The sequence below is a fragment of the Microchirus variegatus genome (assembly GCF_963457635.1).
Source record: "Microchirus variegatus genome assembly, chromosome: 5".
In the NCBI taxonomy this organism is placed as follows: domain Eukaryota; kingdom Metazoa; phylum Chordata; class Actinopteri; order Pleuronectiformes; family Soleidae; genus Microchirus; species Microchirus variegatus.
Genome location: NC_139806.1, coordinates 25,099,286 through 25,121,339, shown reverse-complemented (window position 1 = coordinate 25,121,339; position 22,054 = coordinate 25,099,286). Strand labels below are relative to the sequence as shown.

At 42.1% G+C, this 22,054-nt stretch overlaps 2 protein-coding genes across 2 annotated transcripts; both read left to right on the top strand.

Annotated features, from left to right (window-relative positions):
- Positions 1 to 654: 654 nt before the first annotated feature.
- On the top strand, positions 655 to 4,481 carry LOC310927005 (ras-related protein Rab-38-like; the record flags this gene model as incomplete). The annotated part of the gene is made up of 4 exons (XM_083889239.1): positions 655 to 847; positions 1,678 to 1,808; positions 2,030 to 2,167; positions 4,323 to 4,481. 4 exons carry the CDS (start codon positions 655 to 657, stop codon positions 4,479 to 4,481), a joined length of 621 nt encoding a protein of 206 aa, XP_083745365.1.
- A 13,463-nt stretch (positions 4,482 to 17,944) lies between these two features.
- LOC310927473 (uncharacterized protein) lies at positions 17,945 to 21,403 on the top strand. Its single transcript, XM_083889768.1, has 2 exons — positions 17,945 to 18,388; positions 19,464 to 21,403. Exons 1-2 carry the CDS (start codon positions 17,956 to 17,958, stop codon positions 21,200 to 21,202), a joined length of 2,172 nt encoding a protein of 723 aa, XP_083745894.1. The 5' UTR covers positions 17,945 to 17,955; the 3' UTR covers positions 21,203 to 21,403.
- Positions 21,404 to 22,054: the final 651 nt, after the last annotated feature.

The window sequence follows — 22,054 nt, the reverse complement described above, 5'->3', positions numbered from 1 at the left end:
AGCTCTCACTCATTGAAAAATAAATAAACAAAACAAAAGGCAGTATGTAAATGCATTTAAATATATAATTGTGTTGAAATAAGTAAAAAAAAAAAAAGCAACTCCTCTAGATTAGCAACTAAACCTAACAAAAAAAAATGATATATCTAATATTTAGATAAGTTTAGAATAGAGTTTAACTCATTAAAAAGCTAACACACACGTGTCTCACATAATGTCAATCCCATAATGTAAAATACAGTAATAACTCACAAATGTCACTTTCTTGTGTTATTTTTTTTTTTATTGTGTAAAGCTGGACTGATGTTTAATATTCATACACTGTGGTAATGATGCTTTTAATTTCAGTGAGAAGAGCCAAATAACCTCTTCTGGTCTGGATCTGTGGTTTACGAGGAGCACTTGAACGCACCACCTGGCATGAGCAGCAGTATTTGAAGTTGCTCTCTCAGGAGTAAACACACTGAGACTGAGGAGAAGTTCAGAGGACTGCTGTGAACACTGGAGAACCTTCTCATGTTGTGACATAACATGAACCTTCTCATGTTGGACAAGAAAATGTCCCACATTTAAGATTTTTCTACTTTACTGTAAATACTTCACATCTTCGTCCTACCACTGAGGAGGAGGATTTGTTTCCTCTTCTGCAGAGACATGCAGCAGGAGCTTTTGTTCAAAGTCCTGGTCATCGGAGACCTGGGGGTTGGAAAGACCTCCATCATCAAGCGCTACGTGCATCAGATCTTCTCCCAGCACTACAGAGCCACCATCGGCGTGGACTTCGCCCTGAAGGTGCTGCAGTGGGACAACGACACGGTGATCAGGCTGCAGCTTTGGGACATAGCAGGTGTGTGTGTACTTGTACTTGTTATCTCATTAGGATCCTTTCTGGCATAAACACTGACCTTGACAGGTCAAAACCTGGTCATAATGAGGCAGAACATCATTTCAGAGGAACTGTTTAAGGCTAAGATTTGAATTGTGGTTAGGATAAGGTTAGGCATTGACTGGTTACGGTTAAGAACGTGTGTGTGTGTCTGTGTGTGTTCCCACTGGATGCCTGGGCCCCTCCCTGTCATTTGCTGTCTTGTTGAGGAATGTAGATCTTGTGCCTGGCTGAGGTTCAAGGGACCCCACATAATATCATTCACATGATGGCAACAACTGTAGAATAAACACACACACACACACACACTCTCACACACATACACACACAGGGTGGGAGTTAACTCACTCACGACAAAAATGGTCTTTGTCTGATAAACCATGCTGTGAATGAAGTAATTTGATTTTATGGATGTGAAAAGGTGCATATACATGCGTGACCTTTTCTGGCAGGAACACTGAGCTTGTCAGGACCAGGTTTTGGTTCCCATAAGGTGGAACCTGCTTTTTTGAGGAAGTGGAAAGTTGACTAATATTAGAATTGTGTTTAGATTAAGTTTAAGGTCCGCTGACTGTCCAGTTTAGTCAGTAAGGGGCTGATCAAGTGAAACAAGTCCAACTTTTTGAGAAAAAGACATTGAAATACTATTTAGAATGATAATTCACAAAATTTCAAAATAAAAGTTTTCATGTTAATATGGAATCATTGATAGTTACCAATATACATTTATTTATGATATGCAAAAAACATACAGAGATAACTCATCACTTGATATTGTCTCTGCATCCCAGGACAGGAGCGATATGGGAACATGACTCGTGTCTATTACCGGGAGGCGGTGGGAGCACTCGTGGTGTTTGACGTGACGAGGGCGTCCACGTTCGACGCCGTGCTGAAGTGGAAAGATGACCTTGACTCGAAGGTCAGATCCAACCCACCGGTGGTTTACATCTGCTCTCAGAGCAGTCAGGTCTTTGCACTGTCAGCATTATTATTATTATTATTCACAATAATATTATATACAATATATTATTTCCCTTTCTGAATCTGGAAATTCAACACAGGTACATTTAGTATGGAGCCCCAGACATGATATGAAAAAGATTTGTGTCATCATGGATCCCTTCTTCATTCTGTCCTCAGGTGACTTTGAACTATGGGAGGCCGGTTCCAACCGTTCTCTTGGCCAACAAGTCAGACCAGCTGGGGTCACAGCAGCCCAAACTGGACTCCTTCTGCAGAGAGAACGGCTTTGTCGGATGGTTCGAGACCTCTGCGAAGGTAAGGAAGGTTTGAAATTGGGCCATTCTTTGTTGTTTTACTATGCGGATAAGACCTAAATATCTCAGTTTTTAGAGGTGCTGTAAAACGAAGGGTCGTATGGAGAACAATGTGGATTTAGCATGAGATGGACATTTTTTGTCTGTCCCTCAATGTGTAAGTGTATAAATTGATAAAGATAATAAAAAAAAATTGTGCTACGTTAACGACGTCAACGTTAACGCACATCAACTCATGATGGTTTATCCACGACGACTGACGGGGAAAAAGACGCGCGGGACATCACGTTCGCATGCCGCAGAAGTACATTAGCTCCGTTAGCTCCTTTAGCGTCGTTAGCGTGCCTACAGTCGAACCTGGAGCAGTCTGTTTATTAAAAGGAAAGACCAGTGCTACAAATAAACCAGTGTACCTGTGTATTGCGTATGTGTGCCTCTGTTTTTAAAGTTACGTTGAAAGTTAGCGTTACAATCGGGAGTCACGTAAAACAGCTGAAATCTGTCCCTGCTGGCAGACATGTTATCAGTGTGAGCGAGTCTGGTTCACAAGTTAACCTAACCTAAACTAACTTGTTGTTGGATAATTACATTGACTTTTAGTCTCAGGATTTCAGAGATGTTGCAAGGTGCCTTATGAGCAGCAGGTGGCGCCAGAGGAGATATTTCTGACTTTTTTAAAATATAGTTTTGGCAAAGTAGTTTTTTTTTCCCAACAGCATTGTTAAACACTGTAAAAAAAAATGTGGCCCTGTGCACTAAACTCTGAGAGTTACAGACCATTATTGAGCAGCTTCAGCAGTCTGGTGTGAATTAGCGCTCTGCTCTTTCCTGTCATTCGTAGCCTGGCTAATGAGAAACACACCAAAGTGTGAGGTGGAGACATGACACACACAGGTCAGACAGATGAGCACACAAAGAACTACAGTGTTTATAACTGTGTGCGTCACAACCTGGCCTCCAAACAGTTTACTGAGCAGTTCTGAAATCAAAAATAGACAATAATACATTTCTATTCTGATATTATATAATTATATATATATACATATATATATACATATATATATATATGTATATATATATACATATATATATAATATTCACATCAGCCTATTAGTGTCGGGTTCGGGTAAGGGTTAGCCATACCTACTACGACTACTACTACTACTACAAGTGGCACAACTGCCAGCAAGACAACTAAAATAATGTTTGTTATCAATGTTAGCAAGGTTGTCCAAAGGTTTTGCGGATTCAAAACGGTGTGACCATGGCAACCCATTCGCCACGATACAGGAAGTGCCCTTTAACTTCAGCATAGATTGAGTTCCACCTAATTTCCTGAAACTTGGCGGGAAGACCATGGCCTCAACTCAACAGGAAGTCAGCCTTTTATAATTTTGGCATCCATTTAGGCAATTTGCACCCTACGTAAATGAGCTAGAATATCAAGTTTACAGGCGTCTCTTTTACTATTGTGTTTCAATGAGAAAACTATTTTTTGGGCTCCATGAATATTTTATGTTGCAGTACCTAGAGTGGCCACTATGACAATCTTGTCTTCAAGGCAGAGGGGAAAAAGAGTAGGCAAAGGGTGCTCTATACAGATTTTATAATGCATCCATGGACAGCGGCCTAAACTATTTGTGCTCCTCCGATTAGCAAAACCCGTTACCTGTGTGAAGGTTCCTCGATAAATAACATTTATGTGATCCCCAACAGTGACACCTAGTGGACTATTGGTGTCCAACATACCCCACACATGAAAATGGCTCTTCCAATAGGATACGATGTCATGAAAGTAAAACATAATAGGGCGACAGACGGTATCATGAAACAGGAAGTGCCCTGTAACTTCACAGTATATTGACTAATCTGCTCGAAACTTAAATGTGAGACCGGGGAACTGCTCTGAACACGTCTGCAAGCCATGACCTGCAAACAGGAAGTAGATCATGCCAGGGCCTGCACAATGCTGCTTGCTCTTTGAATATTCATGCATTCATCCTCTACCGCTTTGCCCTCCACATGCGGGTCATGTGGGGCGCTGGTACATTTGGACGAAAATATCATACTCAACTTGGCCTCGCACAGAGCAATGCTGTAAATTTGGTTTAACAATTTCATCACTGAGTTTTTTTTTTTTCCATTTCCACTCGCAGGAGAACACAAACATCGAGGAGGCAGCGCGCTGCCTGGTTGAGCACATCCTGAACAACGAGGAGAGCTCGGTGACGGAGCGAGACCCCGGCTCCCTGGTTCTGTCTGGATTCACCAACTCCACCACTGATCACCTGAACTGCTCGTCGTGTGCGAAATAGAGACTCCTGACCAATTACAGACAACCAGGAAGTTAACAGGCGCGAGGACACAGACGTATTAGCTATTACTGGAGCTACTAGGAAAGTAGTTCCTATTCTTTAGGTTACTTAAATTACAACACATATTGCTTGTTGATGTCATCATGTTCCAGCAAAGATTTCCCCCTTACGATATAAAACAAAATAAATAATATAAATAAAAATGTTTTATAATTCATTACATTACAGCTTGCCGCAGGAAAGTTGGTGCATCATGTTGTGTTTAATATTCAGAGTTTCTGCAGCTTGCTTTGAACATCTCTGACTCTGTGACTGTGACATTTGGCTGAACTGATAGCGCTCACTGATTTTGTTTTTTTCTGAACATATGCAAAGGAAAAAAAACGTAATACATTTAGACACGTTGGTTTAAAGTGTGAACATAAATAATCCTCCATAAAAAAAAACTTCTTATATTCCATGTCTTGTGATTCCACAGATGCGAGTGAGGAGAATTAACTATAATCTCTGAACATGTTTCTATATAATCAGATATTGACAAATTAGCAACACTGACTTTACAAAGTGCGTCACTTTCTGTGAACCGACTGTTCATATAATACATCCATGGGACTGCTCGTTCACGTAGTCGAGAGGCATTATGGGAGCAACATAACTGCGCATGCTCTATGGGCCCCCTAACCCGGAAATAAACGTGGAAGTCAGGACATTTTTTGGCATCATGCTCCATAGGAACGAGCGGAGTCAAAATGTAAAAGGCTGATTCTGGACGTATTGGAAAAACAGCAATTCATACAATAAGGTAATTATATCTTCCTTAAAAGATGGCACACTATTTTTCACCGACCATTTCTACTGTTACTTTGTCACATTGACTACGGAAATACATTTACTAGAAGAAAAATCTATAAAAACTATCATATTCATAATCTTCATAATCGTTTCCTGCTACAACCTGCGCACGGCTCCCTGGTGGTCTAGTGGTTAGGATTCGGCGCTCTCACCGCCGCGGCCCGGGTTCGATTCCCGGTCAGGGAACTACGCTTTTCCCGCACCGAAAAGAAAAGCTCAACTTCTCCAAATACACGCAGTACTAACTGTGGACTCTCGTTCCGTCAGAGCCACTCGATACGTGACTCCATTCCTGTTTTTAAATGTTTCTTAGTGTGTGTGAGTGCAGGAGCAGGTTGACACACACACACACACACACACACACCTGTGTTTCATCACTCCTAATGAGCTCCATTACAAGGACCTCAGCTCTTCTTTAGATCGTTCCACCGAAACATCTTTGATGCCCAGTTAATGCTTGCTTTTCTGAGTCTTTGTAAGGTCTCAATTCAAAATTATTAATTAGCGTGAATCTAACACCACCTGACCACACTGAGCCTTCATGGGTGAGTACATGTGCATTCATTCCCAGTATATCTCTTTAACGTCACAGTCGCCTCCACTTCTATCAATCCAATCAAACTCAATGCGATTAATAATTTTCTAATCGCGTTCATATGGCCGCCACTTTATATCAAATTATAATGGAGTTATTTCTGTATATTATAGAGTAATAGAGTCATTTTGCATCATAAATACATTTTATCACCAACTATCAACTATATCAACACAGACTTGACTGGCCCCCTACTGGCCAGATTATTGGCCCCACGGTCATTTGAGTTTGAGATCCCTGATTTAAAACATGCAGGAAAGTCCTCTAAGACAGCATATAATATATAAAAGATGTACTGTACAAAGTATTCTCTACAAAAAGATGGTGAGTGGAATTCATTTCTAAATATCTGGTATATCTAGAAAGGAGCTTTCCTTTAATCAAAGACCGGCAACTGCCGCTGGTTTATGGGCTTTAACACTTCAGATTTAGAAACGTCCCTTAATCATGTCAAAACTGACACACAGAGCTCACCAGCAACTTGTATGTCAGATCACAGCGCGCAATAAACAAGCAGCGATAAATAAATAAATGAATAAATTCTGTCTCTAATTAAAAACATCATGTTCCTTTCAAAAGAGATGACCACTATCTGTGTTTGGTTGCCAGATAGCAACTTGGAGGAACGCTCTGTTCTTGTGTGGGCACATTTTAACGTCGCCCAGAGGGTTCCAAAGTGAATTCGGTGAAGAAAAAAAATAATATATGACTGGGCTGACTTGTAATTTCCTTTCTTGGTTCAGCCACAGAGATTCAAAGTCTCGCTGCTGCTGCTGCTGCTGCTGCTGCTGCTGCTGCTGCTGCTCTCCCAATTATCATTGAACACACTTTGTTTAGGCTGTTTTTGTCCTTCACAGACAAACCATGAAACCATGAGATTTAATGATTACTTTATTCCATCCATACAAAAATGTCATTTTGTTTCCAATGAAATCATGAAAGAGTGAAGATTAAGATCAGATAGCAATCTTAAATTAACAGGCCCCAATAAGACTCCGCTTCTACATATGATGCCAGAAAAGCGGGCAGAGAGAAGCGAGCTGCTAGTTATTTATAATTATTTACCTTTATTTAACCAGAGAGAATAACCCATTGAGATCGAAATCTCTTTTTCAAGGGTGACCTGGCCAAGAGGTCGGCAGCACACATCATGGGAAATGGTACAGATTTAGTAACTTAACAGTGTGCAAAGTTGGCTAAAGTATCGAAAATAGTAAAAGTGCAGCGTCTTATACCTCATACTCTGCCGACAAGTTTTTATTTTCTTAGCAAGGAAAAGGTAAATCTTCACAGGAGTCATCCTCGCTGGAGAAAGACACAGAGCATCGTGGGCTCTCCACATTTATACCTGAGCAGCTCCCCTTTCACATTCCTCCAATAGACAAAGAGTCTGCCTTTCCAGGCGGTGTTTTCACACCTCTTTGTCTACTGTAGGTATCTGGGAGCCGACTCCCTGCGGATGTTATGATGATAGGAAGGTGCCAGTTCAGTCGAGACATCCTAATTACACAATATACAATACACAAAAGTACCTGGTATCTTGTGTTAGAGAGGGCTCTCGCTTTTGAGACAAAGAAATTGAATTTGCCATTACAGTTGTACACAACAAGTGACTCTGTATACACCTATATATGTGGACGAACTATATATCAGTAGCCCCAAAAAGTATAACCTATAACAGCCAAAAATAATAATAAATAAATAAATAAATAAAACTATGATGTTATATTTCTTGTTTTAAGTCGTTCTAGCAATGGGTGTACCTAATAATTTGGCAAATAATGCTCTTCATGGCAGATGAAGGTATATGTTACTATATATATCTATATAGATATATAGATCTATCTATATAGATCTATATCAATCTATAGATATAGATCTATATATCATAAATCATAGTCACCAGTCTTAACAAATTATATTATTTGCTTTATATCCAGGTTTTTTTTCAGTCAGTTTCATTATATACAGTTGCAATCAAAAGTGTTGCATTTTAGGTTCATTTATTAGGTGTTTGCAATAAACATATGACACAAGAAGAGTTTAAATAGTTGACAAGTCGACACAAAATCTTCCTTTCCATGGCCACTGCATGCAGACTCGAAATGATTTAACCTCTTGAATGGAATGAATCATAACCGCACACTTTTGCAAATCACGTGCTGTGATTGGTTGCATTGATTGGTTGCACACCTGATGCAACCAATCTGATTTTTATTTGGTAGTAACGAGTAACAAAGATAGTTCGAGGAAGTAAAGTACAGATAAAGGGTATGTTTTTATTCTTTATTCCACCAGGCCTGAGTTCAAACCCGAGAACCGAGAGTTTCCTGGACGAATGTGGTCAGAAATGAAGACGCCACTGCTGAGCAGTCGCCTGCAGCTTCAAACTGTCCACTCTGTGGATCCCATTTCCCTCTGTGAGTGTTTTATTTACTCTGCGCTGAGGCGGTTTTGACATATTAGAGATTCTGTTCTCTTTACATTACAGCTACCAATAAAAAAACGATGCATTTCATAGCGATGTCCCATGAGGAACTTTAAAAACTATGCGTTGTTGTTTTTTTAATCTTTTCTAATTTACCTCCTCAGCATGTTTTGAACAGCTGATTTTATTCTGAATATCAGGTTGTTTATCTTGGTCTCCTTGGTCTCGGCCTGTGATGAAAAACCCAGATGGCTTCACCACGGAGCTGCAGTCTGCAGAGGTGAAGACATTGTCCTGACGTTTGAATGAAATAGGGAGATTTGTATTTGATGCATCACTTCATTTTCCCAGATGTTCACTCGTGGAGGTCACATGCAAAGAGATGCAGGGCCGCTCAGGAACCAGGTGGTGGCGCCAGTGACAGAGGAGCGCATGCTGGTGTCCTGTGACTGACCCACACAGCTCCACTGCTCTCCAGTGTTGGCATGGCAACCAGCTTTTCAGGGCTGTAAAGGTACATTTCAAATAGAAATGACTTGACACGTCACACTCACAATCTGGTTTTGATTATTTTGACACTAAAACTCATGAATTAACCTCATGCATCCAAAAGTTACTGCAGAGACGGGAAAGTGGATGATGTCACCTTCTTTCTTGATGTGACCTTGAATTTGAGAAAAAAAAAACAGATTCTGATGGATTTAAGGAGTTATATATATCACATTAATATGCTAGTTTTGCAGAAATTAGACTTTTTAAATCTGTAAAGTTTTTTTTTTGTTTTGTTTTTTTTAACCATGCATTTCAGTGTGTGTGGGTGAGAGAGAGAGGAGAGAATGATAGAATGATTCTAGCAGTTCAGACATTTCCTGCATGGTCGAAAATATTTCCTACTGTATTGAAACTCAACACCAGAACAACTTTCCCTGGCTGAGAGAAAGGGAAAATGTGCATGCATGTGTGTGTGTGTGTGTTCTTGTATGCATATCCTTGTCAGGACCCCATAAAAATGAAGGACGTTTTAGGAAAGTTAGGACATTTTTGACTGGTCCTCCTTTAAAATGGCTTTTTGAGGGTTAAGACTTGGTGTTTGAATTTGGGTTTAGGTTTGGATTAGGGTTCGGTATATGGTATATGGAGTGTCCTCACTACGAATGCTGCACAAACGTGTGTGTGTGTGTGTGTGTGTGTGTGTGTGTGTGTGTGCGACAGACAAATGAACTGTGAAAGAAAATGAGTGAAGATGGAAGTCTGGAGACAGAGAACCTGCGATAAACAGACGCTGTAGCCATAAAACACACATAAGGAAGTGAAGGGGAGCGAGATGATCACATCATTAGGACAAATAAGGCCTTAAAATGTTGGCTTAAAAGTCATAGCTCGAAGCAACAAGAGCGAGGAGCAGAGGAGAGGGTCATCCAGGGTCAGTGGAAACGATGACGTGTTGGCACCGAAGGGTGAAAAGGTTGCGTCAGTTACGATTTACGAGACGGACTGACAAGTCATTTGTAAAAAACTCTGGTTAAAACCTGAGCGACAAAGTGAATTCACATGTCCGCCTGCTGCAGCTGTGGTGCACATTATCGGATCGTAACAGCGTTTCACTTTTAATTCGTGTCACACGTGCTACGTTGCGCCGTCTTGTTGTTTTAGCGCTTATCTGCGTCCTTTCTCAGGGTCAAATGAGATCAGGAGACTGATGCAACATTGGGCAGAAACACAGTAATATGCTTATTTTACTTTACAGCCACACACAATTTGAACACTGAATATTCTGAATACTTGAAGCTCATATATCCAGCAGGATTTGACGCTGCGAAACTCCTTCCATTGGTCTAAATCGCAGCTGACACTGACCTTCAAAACCCTAAATTCCACTTCGTCTCACTCCTGCTGCTCCAGAGTAAACACTTCAATCATGTGTCAGAGTATAAAAGAGGCCACACGTGACTTATTCTACACGTCTGTATTTCTGGACAAATAAAGACTTTGATGCGTGAATATGAAACATGCAGCCAAAGTGTCACATCTGTGTTTATGTGATGCTCTGCAGCACATAAGCATATAATAGTTGTGTGTATAGTTTCGAGAAACTGAGCCACTGTAAATGTGTTTACAGGTTCTAAATTATGAAGCATAATATTATATATTCATGTGAGGAGTTCTAGTCTTTGTAATAAGCTGCTGGGAGTACATTTATATTTATAATAAGGTATAAATCTACAATAAAAAGGAAATCAATACAGTATATTTCCCTCAAAATTAAACTATTCCTGTGACTCTGATTTATTGTATCCGCATGCATGAATGGGAGTTTTGAGCAGCACTCACTTCCCATTACTTTTATGACTTACTAACACGAATTGACAAATGAAGATTAATCGTCTGCCGTGAAAAGGTGACGCTTAAACGGATTAAAAGCGTCATTTATTCAAGGATATTCTGCTCGTTTCTCCTCCCGCTCCTTCTCTTTCAAATCCACTATTTCATCTCTGTTGTGCTTGGGTATCTTCCAGTCCGACTTTAGCATTTTTCAGCTCAAAGTCTGGTGGATTTGGGAGACTTTGCTGACAGCTGTTTGTGTGAGAAGCAACTGTATTACCTATTTACCTCCCCTGTATTTTTTTTATTTTTTTTTACTATTTATTATTTTTTTTCCTGAGATCTTCTCCGGGATATAATCCAATAACCTCTGAGTTTCGCAGCCACCTGGCTCTACGATAGAGATGTGAAATCAAGACAGGAATAACAGAGAGAGAGAGAAAAGTTGATATTTGACTTTCTTGCACGTGACCCATCTGTAAAAGATTGGGGGTTCGGGGAGTGTTGAGTCAGACAGTTTAGGGTTTCTCTGCTTTTTCTCCCTCGGAGCTTATGGAGCAGATATGGAGTGATGTGGCGTACAAAATGTGCAAAAAGTAGAATGTAGAGAGAGAGCAGAGGCGTGCGGTGTGGTGTCGTGTGCTATCTCAAAAGCCTGACAACCCACGAGACACATCTGTCTCTGCTGCTCGGCGCAGACATTATTTGTGTTTTCTTAGTCATGCATTTACCACGAAACGCACGCTGTCACAAACGTCTCCTTCTTTGGAGAAATATGTAAGTGTGTCACGACAGACGCTGCAAAGAAGTGCGTCTGTGTGTCTCTGCGTCTAAGTGCATGGCTGTGTCTGTGGAAAAGCTGAGTCCATCATCTGGGAAAGGAATATTATGAGGACTTCTCCTTCATCGCTCTTTTTCCCTCTCAGCACTTTTTTAAAGCCCTAACTATCGGAGTTTGTTTGTCTGTGGTTTGTTTAAACGTGTCATTCTTTGAGTTGAGACAGTTGATCACATTTTATCTCCACCTCTCTACGGGTCTTTTCTATACAGTCCTGCTGCGTTTTATCCTCGTCTTTCTCTCTAAAGAGGAAAACGTTATTGCCAAAGTGCAGTCAGTTGCAGTTTCCATCTGCAGCCATGTTTGTTTTAAATTTGTCATTTGACTCCTTACAGGAAATTCAGTAGCAGCTGTTCACACAGTACAATTTTCAGCTTTTCCATTGTTAACACTTTAAAAAATGTCGTGCAATGTACTCTTGTAAAAGTGAACTTCTTAGCCCATGTACTGTTTTAACGACGGCTGAACTATGTTATACACTGGTAGATCCTTTTTTTGTTTGTTTTTCCTTTTACTTTGCATGCATTTACTTATTTCTTTTCGGATGGCACAGTTAGGGTCAGACGAAGATATAACTCCAGAATTCTAATTATTCTCCCTGCAGCATCCCTGAAAGTCAGGGTTGTACTTAGAGGCCAAATAAAAAGCAGCTGGAGCAAAGTAGGAAAATTGTCTCCAAGAATGCACTCGATAGAGAAGACACAACAGATTCAGGTTTAGATAGAGCAATGGTTGCAGTGTTACAGCAGATGTGTTTACTTTTGACAAGCTCATGCATTGAAGCTTTGAAGTGAACCTATACAATAATATATTAATAAAAATCAGATTGCAAACATTTTAAGAAGAGCCATCTCATTTTTGAGGGGATCAACACAACATTGATTATGCAACACACTGATTTAATTATGTTTTTACTCACAATATACTATGATAAATAACGTTAAGAGGATAAAGATTGCTGACCAGTGTGTAAGAATTAGTGACCTCTCATGGTGAGACTGCAGATTGTAACTCTACTCAACTGTATTCGGTTTGGTATCGCTAAACGCTAACGCTAAATACATCAGACTCCTGTTAAATTTTCGTCTTTAGAAACTAGTGCAGTGCCCGTCCAAAGTATGTATTCCTATAGTGGGAGCTGAGATTTTTCAGTTATGGTAATAATTTGATAATAATTTTGCACAACGCAAATCTTTTTATTTTCGATTAGCATTAGCGTAGCTAGCTGTTGTGTGACTGTCAGTGTCAGCCATACCAGTGACCTAACCCAAACCCTACACTAAAGCTAATCGTAGCCTCGCCACCTTACCTTTAGAAACAAGTTAGCCAAGTAAGCCGCAAAGTAGTAGCATGCTAATGCATGTGCTCGGGTATTGGTGAATGGACACCAGGTATTGTTGCTAAATAAAAGGCCAAAAAACACCTTTGCATATCAAAACCAAACAATTTGTCTTGATTTGCATCGTAAACTTCCTCTTAAAAATGCAAATTATCCGCTCCTGCTGATTTGTCCCTCCAGGCTTTAGTGGAAACATGGCAGCAGAAGATGGCGGCCTCCGTAAAGCAAGGCCCTTGCCTGAGGAACTTATGAAGGGCTGCTAAAGCCTAACAAATAGTGATTATACATATATTATATATACATTTCTGCCATTAAATCCTTGTAAATGTTACATATCGGGCCTTTAATGTTGAGGCTAAATAACTTCTACAACTTCTGCATAATGGTTATTTTTGCAAGGACAGCTCAGACTGTGTGAGGCCAAGACAACAGTTAACTTGTCAACATCTGCACGGCTCATCAGCCGTGATATTGACAGTAAAAACTTCTGCTTCGTAAGACGGTTTGAGGAGTGAATATGCTCAGTGTCACGTTACCTGGTCAAATTAAATATGATATATATGTTTAATTCACGGCGATAAATCCTCAGACATAGTTGTGATGCCAGGCTACTAAGTTGCTTACGTCTGCCTGTAAAAGCAACCTTTTTTGACGATTCCTTCGGTAACTGTTGAACTCAAATGGCATGGATTTGATTGAACGATTGGACGGCGACCCTGGTCTACTCAGATGTTTGCGGTGAGGATTTGTTGACAGTTTGGGTGTGGAAGGAGGGGAATTTCGTGCACGCTGTGAAAGATGAAACATATGGACTTGGTGGAAGAAGTGGATGAAAAGTATCGTCTTTTTCCTCCGCTCCACAGAAATCACCAGGAATGCCCACACACTCTATTATTCCACCACAAGGCCACAGCTAATTGCTTCAGTGTGTGAGTGTGTGTGTTTCCCCGTGCATGTGTGTGAGTGCGTAACATAAGACAGCAGCGGTCAGGATGAAAATGAACTGACGTGTCCTGCTGTATCTCATAGGGCACAAAGTCGGCCCGAGTCTGTACCCCACTGACCCAAAACACTAGGGAAATAACACTTTAGCTCCCCTGACATCAAAGTGGAAGTTTGGCAACCTTTTGAAAAATAAAATAAAACTTTTTCTTAGAACTAATTGAACTAAAACAAGAAAAAGAAGTTGCATGTCAAATGAAGTACTTCACAAAACCATTTTTACATTAGTGAGTAAATCCACTTACGTCTACATAGACACAAGCAAAGAATAGACATGTATTGTTCCTTTTCCAGACTTGTCTGCCCTCTGTCTGAACCTGTTCTATTTACTTTTTGTCATTTGGATCGTTCTTTTTTTATGTAAGGTTTAATTTAGATATAGATGCAGTGTTTAATGTTTACTATAAATAAAATAACATGCATTTTGAAATCAGGAATTCCTAGCTCACACTTGGACATTGCCCAGTGTTATGTCTGCAGACTCTTAGAAGTTTTCTAGCACTGAAAAAAAAGGTGAAAGCAGGACTGTCTTTCTTGCAAAATGCAATATTGGTTTTCTGCTCCTATTTGCTTAACAAAACAAACGGCGTACAAGTAATTTCAGCACTGAATATTTTCTGAGAAAAAATTTCCAAAATGTCCGCCGTTCACCCCGTACTTCAGCAGTTGTGGCATCATTCTCCGCCCTCGCAATGATTGCTGCCGTTTCACTCTGACCACTCTGATAAATACTTTCCGACATGCAATCTCGCACAACGATAAATATTAATTCAGTTTTACGGCGTTAAATACATGTCACATGATCTTTTTGGGTGGTGCAGTGGTGCCTCACAGCAGGTTCCAGGCTCAAGTTCTTTGCGGCGATTGACTTTTAAACATTTAAGTACCCTTATAAATCTTTTTCTACGCATTTTAGATTTTAAATGTAGCATGCTGTATATGCACCTTAAATACTACATATACACTATACTACAATATTGGCGCTTTTCCACTACCCAGTTCCAGCACGGCTCGACTCGGCACTTTTTTTTTTGCTTTTCCATTGGGGATAGTACCTGGTACATGGTACTTTTTTTTTTTGCTCTGGCGAGGTTCAAAGTGAGCTGAGCTAATACTATATGTGATGTCAACAGACTGCCAGCCACTGGTTGGTCAGAGAGTGTCGTCACTGATTGATTCAGTACACCAAAAATATCTGCTTTACATATAACTAGTCACTCAGAGTGAAGTATTGTTTGTCGTGGCTCTGTCTGTCTGTCCGTGTTTCCACACTTGCACTTGCCAATACAACCAACAGAGGCCGCCAGAGGCATGGGGTGAAGTCCGCCATCTCTGATTGCCTTGTTTGTGTTTTGCATCGTGTATGAAATGAAGTCACTGCAATTTCATGCAGCCGTGCTGTGATGACTCCGCCCACACCAAGGAGGTACTATAGTCATGGAAAACCATACCAAACCGTGTAGCATGGAGCCATGCCATGCTAGAACTGTATAGTGGGAAAAGTGCCAGATGTTATTGTCTTGTCCTATCATATTAAGTCGTCATAAAAGGCAAATGCTTTCTGTTTTTATCTCAAATCTAAAACAATAAAAGATTTGGCGATGGATGGATGGATTGATATTCTGCCTACGTAGCCTGTTATCAGTCCAAGTACTTAATGTTTAGTGGACATCAGCTTAATGACAGCTATTATTAGGTTACTAAAAAAAATAAAAATTAGTGGTTAAGTGAAGGATTTAGTGTTGGAAGGTTCAGTTCCGCTGTTTGGAAACTCGGAGCGAGTCATGATATGTGGCAAGAGGCAAGGAGTCAAGGAGGTAGAGCGCAGTGTGTGACCAAGGAGGCGGGGAATACAAAATCAAGATATCTGCATGTTCCATTAGAGGTCTTCGGGTCTGGGAGATAGGTACAGTAAGTGGATTAATGTGAAAAGGGGGAATTGGTCAAGCACGACTGTGGAGAGAGGAAACTTTGTCTGTTCTATCAATTACATTTGTGGAATGCGCCTCCGGGGGGGTGTGGCCGTCTGCACAGGAGGAGGGGTTATAACAAGGCTGGATGATAGAATAAACAGACCGAGTGTGGGAGGTTAGGGATAAATGCTTGGATTCTGTGGGAAGAGATTGCTGAGTTGGGGACCAAATTATGAGGCTTAAAGAGAAGAGGGGGAGAGCAGTAACATGGAGATATGAAAAAGGGAAGGGGGCAAGAGGATGTAAGAACAGAAAAGGAGGGACACAAGAGATGAATAAATCCTCAAGGAAGGGTGAAAGGATGATGGGGGAGTCGCAGGAAAAGAGCATGAGAAGGATGAGGGATGTGGAGAAGGAGGAGGAACGAGACTGAAAGGCTCTTTAGGTTCTCCAGGATCCTAAGGTTTTTTCTTTGTTCTCCCTCTGGTTCTGATATCTGTTACATAACTGGAAAAGACTGCTGAATAGCTGGATTGTATATATTGTGTCTCCCAAGACTAACACATCACAGTCAGACGGTTCATCTGCCGTACACCGGCTGTGGCTAATAACTGATTTAACCACACACACACAGTATGACTTTTCCATCTCCTCATCCTCATCTTATGGTTTCATATTGTAGAGCCCTTTGTTACCAAAACCCTGAGGAAAGTTGCAGCATGTAATAATGATATTTAACTGCCTGTAGGTCATGTTTTCCAAAGAGGGGAAACGTGCAGCGTGGATTGTTCAACAGATCAGATTGCTCGTGTGGTCATCCTTAATTTATAGTCTCTCACACAACTGTTTGTAACATTTAAATTTAAAGTAATCCAAAAAGAAATCCAAAATCAGCTTTTAACTTTGCATGGTGGACAGATCATGTGCCTCCAGAGGTACCCCCGAGTCCACATCACTGCTCCCCTGCTACCAAGAGGTCAGGCTGATGCACATCTGGCATTTCCTGTTTCCTCTCCTCCTCGTGCCCCCAAGTGATCGCCACACACCACGGAACACTGACAATTAGACATCTGGGCCTATACAGAGTTATTGTAAACAGTGTTAGAATGAACTCACATGCACAGACACATTCATGCACGGTCCAACAGGTATTCCGTACGCGCTAATGTTTGCGTTGGGCTTTAAAAACTTCCAGCTGCTATAGATTGCGTTGAAAGACGGAGAAAGAGGGAAGAAGTGGGCTGGTGACAGAGGATGAGAAAACAACGGGGGGAGAAAGAAAGAGAGAGAAATATAGAGTGACAGAGAACAAGAGAGACAGATGGAGGTGGAGGAGAAGAAGCAGAAGAAGAAAAAAGGCTGGAGACGGTCTTTGCATCTCATCTCACAGAGCTGACAAACACTTTCCACTCCTGTGTGTGTCTGTGAAGCCATGGGCAACATTGGGGGACAGAACGGTGCCGTATGGTTTTCATAACTCTGAGGGTTTTTAATCCTACACCCCCCCCTCCCCACACATACATCGCCACACCATCCTGTACACCCCTCCAGCCTCCTCGAATACACTCACACACTTACTTTACCAGCCCCCTCTTCCAAAAACAATTCTTTTTTCCTCTACGTAGCCCCCCCCCCCCTTTAACCCTCCCCCATCTTTCTCTCTTTCTGAGGTTCAGTCAGAACGCCGACTTTGCAGAAGCAAGAAAGTCCCGGCAGGATCACACACACACACAGGAGAGGATTGTTATTAAAACTCATCAGACTCATTATGGACTTATAGATCTTTTGGACTGATTTCTCCATTCAACAAAATTAGGACTCTGCACCGGATTTTATTTTGGACCATACTGGGCTGTATTGGACTTTCCACTGGACTGCACTTTCTTCTATATAGTGTCTGGGGAAATCTCTTTTACTGTGGATGCAGTGCTAATGAATGGAATATGACTGACTCTGCACTCTAGGACCAGTCCATCATAGATTGAATTCAATCAAAATCAGTCTTGGACCCAGATTATTGTCAAACCAGATTATTTATTTCTTCACACACACACAAGTTGCAGTTTGGGTGAATCTGCGTCAGGTTTATTTGGATAAGAAGTAAAAAAAAAAGAAAGTATCCTCATTTTAATTGGTTATTTATAAATTTGTTGACTCATTTGAATGTTGGACTAGTTTAATACTCATGTCTTGGCGGAGGATGCAAAAGACCAGGAGCAGTAGCAGCTGCAGCAGCATGCGTCTCCTGAGTGTCCTGTGGCTGCTGACGCTCTGTCTGGCTCCTGGAAGCCGAGGCCAGAGGCTGAAGGAGACGGAGGGGGAGCAGCCATCAGCCAAGGCTCAGCTGGCAGAGAAAGATGCTCTCTGTCATCAGGATGGATGCTACACTGTCTTCCTCCAGAAGAGAAGCTTCAGGGAGGCAGGGCGGAGCTGCCGGGAGCGAGGTGGGACCCTGGCCACCATGCACACTCACGAGGCCGCGGGTGTGGTCCACGAGCTGCTGTCGGCCATTGATTCACAGGGACCCAAGTTGAGGCTTCGCCTCTGGATCGGACTGCACAGACCTCCACGCCAGTGTTCATCCACCCGACCACTCAGAGGATTCGTCTGGGTCACAGGCAAAGTCTCACCTTATTCATATTTGACCCCCACACTGTCTTATATTGACCTCATATCAGGCTTTTTGTTGGATTTTAAAATGTGAGCTCAGATTAAAACAAATGTCACCATTTCCCTTACATTTTAACTTTTCTAAGCTCCTTCTGTAGATCTAATAGAAAATCTGTGGGTCAGAATAACTCTGAGATGAAAATCTACCTTAAATTGTCACCTTTCTGTTAATTTCCAGTCCCTGGGTCTGTGTCTAGACCTCTATACTGGATGGTTATTACATTAACTACTTTCGTTTCACAGAGGTGCGGCAACAGGAGAATTCAACCCACTTTTGACCTCACAACTGCCCCTGAACCTGATTTAGTCATCTCACAAGCCTCGACCATTAAAACCAGATGGGTTCCTTTTTTTAATCACTCACTGTGTTTGCCTCAGTCCTTCACAATGGATTGGTTTCAAACTTAATCCCAGTACGGTGGATGTGAATGGACGTTTGGCTTTAAAAAATCATAGTCACCATATTCAGGAGTGGTGCTTCTGTCACAAAATAATCCCACATGACTGCGGATAATCCATTTTTAGGTTTTATGGGTAAAATATGTCAATATTTGGAATCGTGATAGAGATCAGTCTAATATGTTGCACATGTAGAGTATTTGCTGTATGGGGTGGGAAATGTGCCCAAAACCAAAATATTTCAGTTTGATAAACCCAGCTATGGGTCATATGTGTTTTATATAAAGGTTTCACAGCTGTAGCATATTTCTGTAGAATTAAACAAAAATATTATAACTTAACCTGGCTTTTTCGATATAGGCACAATCCCATTGGAAGCAAATGGGTATTAGAACATTCTAATTTAATAAATTATTGCCATTTGAAGTGAGTAACTGTATGTAAATAAGTTAAAATTAATTGATATATTGAATGGCCTGAGTGGCTTGCACAATATCTTCAACTTACCTATCTAACACCGAACACCATAAATGTCTCAGATCTGAAGACGGTTGCATAAAGTTGCTATTATAAAAAGATAGCCTTGTGCTTTTGCTGACCTGGTATTTGTCCTTATTTTAACAGGAGACCAGGACGGTCAGTTCACCAACTGGCTCCGTGAAGACAGTCCTGGGACGTGCTTGGCGCCTCGATGTGTGGCCATGACTGTTCACACTACAGTGAGTGGGCGCGAGAGCAACGACAACTTCGGGTGGGTCGACGGCTCCTGCGCGCTGCCGTTGGATGGATACGTTTGCCAGTACAACTATAAAGGAATGTGTCCGCCATTGGAGGACGAGGGCAGAGGTCCAGCTGTTTACACCACCCCATTTCACCTCGTCAGCACTGTGCTGACTCATGTGCCCTATGGCTCTGTAGCTTCTCTACCTTGTCCTGCAGACGGCTCAGATCCAGACGCTCTTGCTGAGCAGACTGTGCTCTGCATGGAGAGGGATGACAAGATGGTGGGCTGGTCCAGGGATGCACCACTATGCTCCGCCAGTCAAGATGTAAAGAACCAGGACATGTGTAGTGAGGACCATGGATGTGAGCACTTCTGCCAGAACACGGACACAGACTACTACTGTTACTGCGCTGAGGGATTCATACTCGGCGAGGACAGCTACAGCTGCAAGCCCGACCCTCTCAGCCAAACTGACCCTCCTGAATTATCCTCCGACTCCGCTGGTCCCACTGAGCAGCCGCAAATCAACGAGGTCTGCGTGGAGATGGGGTGCGAGTACAACTGTGCGGAGACGAGGCGGGGCATCCGCTGCACATGCCCTCCGGGCTACCAAATTGCCTCAGACGGGCGCAGATGTTCCGATGTAGACGAATGTAAACAGCTACCTTGCCCGCAAGACTGTGTCAACATCCCCGGCACCTTCCACTGCATCTGCCACCCCGGGTACCAGACAGATGACGAGGGTGAGTGCGTGGACGTCGATGAGTGCCTCGATGAGGGCAGCTGTGAAGGTGCTTGTGAAAACACTGAAGGGTCCTTCATCTGCCAGTGTAACCCTGGGTACAAGCTGGATAGCGGGGGAGAGTGTGTCGACATAGATGAGTGTGTGGGGGAGTCGCCCTGCCAGCAGCAGTGTCTGAATTATATGGGTGGGTACCAGTGTTATTGCGACAATGGCTATGACCTGCAGTCAGATGGACTTACCTGTCAGCTTTCGCCAGAGGATGAGGAATATTCCACTCTGACGCCTGACCCCAGCGACTCTGCTCACATACCGATTGTGGACCCTGACCATGACATTCCATGGTCCACCTCATTCACCCCTGACCCCAACTTTGAAGCTGAGACTAACTTTGACGTTGACTGGCTCACAGAAGTACCTGAAGGACTTTCTCCTGACATGGCCCACGGGCGAGACAATCACTTGAACCAATGGGACGCCCAATCACCGAATCATTATCAGACAGGGCCGACCCCAACACAAAAACACAGCACAGGCAATGAAATTGATAATGAGGCTAAGGCGGGAAGTAGAGGAGTCAGTGGTGGGACGGGAGCTGAGAGTGCCAACAAGTCACCAGGGCAGGGAGAGGAGGCCAAGATGGCCGGTTCAGAGGATGTCAACGGTACAGCGGAGATGGACGATGACTCTGATGCAGGAAAGCAGAAACACGACAAGAGCTGGCTGCTGGTCGCCCTGCTTGTGCCTCTATGTGTGTTCCTTGTTGTGATGCTGGCGTTGGGGATTGTCTACTGCACCAGCTGTGCTGTGGACAAGAGCCTGAGCTTCTCTAACTGCTATCGCTGGATACTCCCTACAACGCCGCCTGAGAGGAGGAATGGCAAGGCCCAAGCATGAACCCTAGAATAAACAGTGCACACACACACACACACACACACACACACTCACATGCATACACACATGTGCAGAATGTCCAGATGTCTGTTAACTTTTTTTTTCTGTTCACTGAAGCTACTATTTGGATAAAATACAGCTGTCTCTCCCCCTCCTCCTCAAGGAAAACCTGATTCTTTCTGTGGCACAACCTTTGTAAATAATTCACTCTTACGTCGTGTTTGTAAAATTCAATAAAACCAATAAACGGATAAAAGACTGTGTGGTTTTTAAGCCTATCCAACCAAACGAATCAAGTCGATTAACAAATGGAAGTGTGCGAGTGCGGAAGGAATGTGCGGTTGTGGCTTAATGGCTTCATGTGTGAAAGAAAATTAAAGAATTTAATTTCAAAAAAGTTCAATGAAAACATCCTGTTAGAATAAATAAAATGGTTAGGGGAGATGATGCTATTTTGATGGGTTTAGATGGGCTCATACTGGTATCTAATCAGTCGATGCAGACATTATCCAGGACCAAAAACTCTACGTTCTTGGTCGTTGCAGGAGTGAAAGGAAATGATGGAAGAAATGAGAGGACTTGCAGGAGCAGGATGCCAGAGTTTGCTGGAGTGTAGTGGACGTGGAAGAAGCAGAGGATATTAGGTCATCTTCTAAAAGGAGTCCATGAATAATCAGAGCGATGAGACAAACTTTAGTCTGTGAAATTGGCTGAACTTTAAGCTTCAAAATGGCAAGACATATTTTTTCAAGTACAAGGTCATCTGCTACTGCTGCTATTTAAAACCTTTGAATCACAAGAATGAGGGAGATTGGAGTGACCAGAATATAAAATATGACTTTAAAAACTAAAGAT

Excerpts from the sequence above, each read along its gene's own strand:
- LOC310927473 (XM_083889768.1), top strand. The coding sequence starts at position 17,956 with ATGTCTTGGCGGAGGATGCAAAAGACCAGGAGCAGTAGCAGCTGCAGC. Across the intron at positions 18,389-19,463 it reads AGGATTCGTCTGGGTCACAG|GAGACCAGGACGGTCAGTTC; the intron begins GCAAAGTCTCAC and ends TTATTTTAACAG.